General features: G+C 51.9%; 1 protein-coding gene across 1 annotated transcript in view; it reads right to left on the bottom strand.

The window, feature by feature from the left end:
• Positions 1–793: 793 nt before the first annotated feature.
• LOC143285130 (calcium-activated chloride channel regulator 4-like) overlaps positions 794–2,405 on the bottom strand; it is a 56,316-nt gene continuing 54,704 nt past the window's right edge. The window contains exon 16 of the mRNA XM_076592352.1: positions 794–1,658. Within this exon, the coding sequence (XP_076448467.1) occupies positions 1,039–1,658 (620 nt within the window). The 3' untranslated portion in view covers positions 794–1,038. The remainder of the gene's footprint in view (positions 1,659–2,405) is intronic.

Raw genomic sequence — 2,405 nt, 5'->3', positions numbered from 1 at the left:
GCAAGAGTGAAAGGAGTGCAGGTGGCGAGACCACGTGCCCGCAGAAAACCGTTAATTAAAAATTAATCATTTAAATAACAAACGCAACATCTGTTCGTGTCCTGTTCCTTTTAAATTTGCTGCAGAGTCACACACACACACACACACACACACACACAACACAACACAACACAACACAAAACACACACACACAACACACACACATTCGCACACACACGCGCGCGCGCTCGCGTGCACGCACACACACACACACACACAAACCAATAACAAACCCTTCTTCCCAGCACCTCTGTATCTCTTTCTGGTCACATTTCTCGCTACCTGTTTACGATATTTCAGAACCTTTTGCCTTTTCTTCCTTTCTGTTACCGATTTTTAAGCAACCTTCTCATCCCCCCCCCCCCTTCCCCAATTTCCGTTCACGATTTTTAAGCAACCTTCTCACTCCCCCCTCCCCCCTCCCCAAATTTCCGTTCACGATTTTTAAGCAACCTTCTCATTCCCCCCCCCCCCCCCCCCGCCCCCATGACCCTAATTCCGTTCACGATTTTTAAGCAAACTTCTCATTTCCCCCTCTCCCCTTTTCCGTTCACGATTGTTAAGTAACCTTCTCACTTCCCCCTCTCCCCATTTCCGTTCACGATTGTTAAGCAACCTTTTCATTTTCCTCTCTCCACATTTTGGTTCACGAACCCCTCCACCCCACACCCCCACACACACCCCATGCCCCCCCCCCCCCCACATCCCCGGCCCCTCCCCCCCTCCCTCCCACCACCACCCCCTTATCCCCATTTCGATTCAAGATGTCTGAGGAACAGAATATGACTGGTTGTTCGACTAACTGACGCTTTGTCGTTGTCTCGGGTTTGCGTTCCTTGTCTGGTGATCAACTGTCTGTCTGTCCAGCACAGTATCAACTGTCATGGAATCCACCTTGACTGTGTCCTGCAGCGAGAGGGGCGGGAAGAGGGGGCGGAAGAAGGTGGAAGGGAGGGGGGGGGGGGCAGGAGGAATGGCAGGTGGGTGGGGCCGAGCACCCTACAGCTTGTCCCGGCTCCAGCCCGGCGGGTTCCACATCTCGGGCTGCTCCACGTGCCGCGGGCGGTACTGGCCCTCGTGACGGTAGTTCATGACCCCCAGGTCAAGGTCAAGGGTCAGGCCGCTGACGGACAACGACTCGACTCGGCCCCCAGCTCCCTTCCCACCCACCTCCTCCTCCTCCACAGCTTTACCGTCACTACCTCGCCGCCACCGCTGACATCTCACCACGAGGACACCGAAGGCGACGAAGAGCAGGAGGGCGGCCAAGGGCGGGACGATCAGCCTGAGGTAGAGCTCCGGGCTGTACCCCGGGTGGGCGAGTCGGATGGGCACGGCCAGGACCCTGGCCCTGGACAGCGTGACCACGTTGGACAGCTCCCCGCTGTTGCCGCCCTCGTCCAGGGCTCGGACGGCCAGGAAGAGCGTGGCGTTCTCCCCCAGCCTCCTCAGGGTCAGCTGGGCGTGTTCCGTCTCCCCGGCGGTCCTTGGGGCCCTTGGGGTCCTTGGGGCGTCTCCCAGGTTCCAGTCCCCGTCCTCGTGCGTCCAGGCCGTGTGGTTCAGGCTGAGGGTGAAGAGGGCGTCGAAGTCTTGGGACACTTGCATCACGTAGCTGGACACTGCGGTAGACATGGGGCAGAATGGTTTTGAATTGAGATGCTTACCTGCCAGTACAACGTCTGTGAGGATGTTGGTAATAGATTCAAGCTCTCGCTTCCCGCTCTCGCCCTTTCTCTTAAGTTTTGAGTGGAAAATCAAAACTGAGCGTCTAGTCATTCGGATGAGACCATGAACCGAGGGCCCGTGTTGTGTGCAGCACGCACTTGGAGCACTAAAAATGAGCCCATGGCAACGAGAGTGTTGTCTTCTGGCAAATTTCTGTAAAAAAAAAAAAAAAAAAAAAAAAAAAAGAGATTTTTTTTCTAAATGGTGACTTGAGACAAGTGTCGGTTCTTGTTTTTAAGATATGAACCATCTTGCGTCGCACAAAATGCCTTCTTCTTGAGTAAGAAGGCTCGATTAAGAACAACATGTCATTTATCGTATGCCTGCACTGCAAAACACACGAATAGTTTCGATAAAATAGAGGTCCCCAGAGTGTAAGATACTAAAAAAAAGACAGGACGTTATCAATCAAGAGAGCTGACAACATCACCTATGCCGCTTAATTTTCGTGCACAGATGAAGCAACAGTGGATGTTCAAAACACTTTTCAATGACTTTACGACTCTATTTTGATGGTTATTGTAATCAGTTTTGATGTTTTGATTTTTCAAAACTTAGTTTTGGTACAGATTCAGTCGCTAAACTAATCTGAAGCCATCTTGGTAGGTAAATAAAAAAAAAATCAACAAAACAAAACAAAA

The sequence above is a fragment of the Babylonia areolata genome, chromosome 8, assembly GCF_041734735.1.
Source record: "Babylonia areolata isolate BAREFJ2019XMU chromosome 8, ASM4173473v1, whole genome shotgun sequence".
NCBI classification, from domain to species: domain Eukaryota; kingdom Metazoa; phylum Mollusca; class Gastropoda; order Neogastropoda; family Buccinidae; genus Babylonia; species Babylonia areolata.
This window is presented reverse-complemented; position numbering and strand designations above follow the sequence as displayed.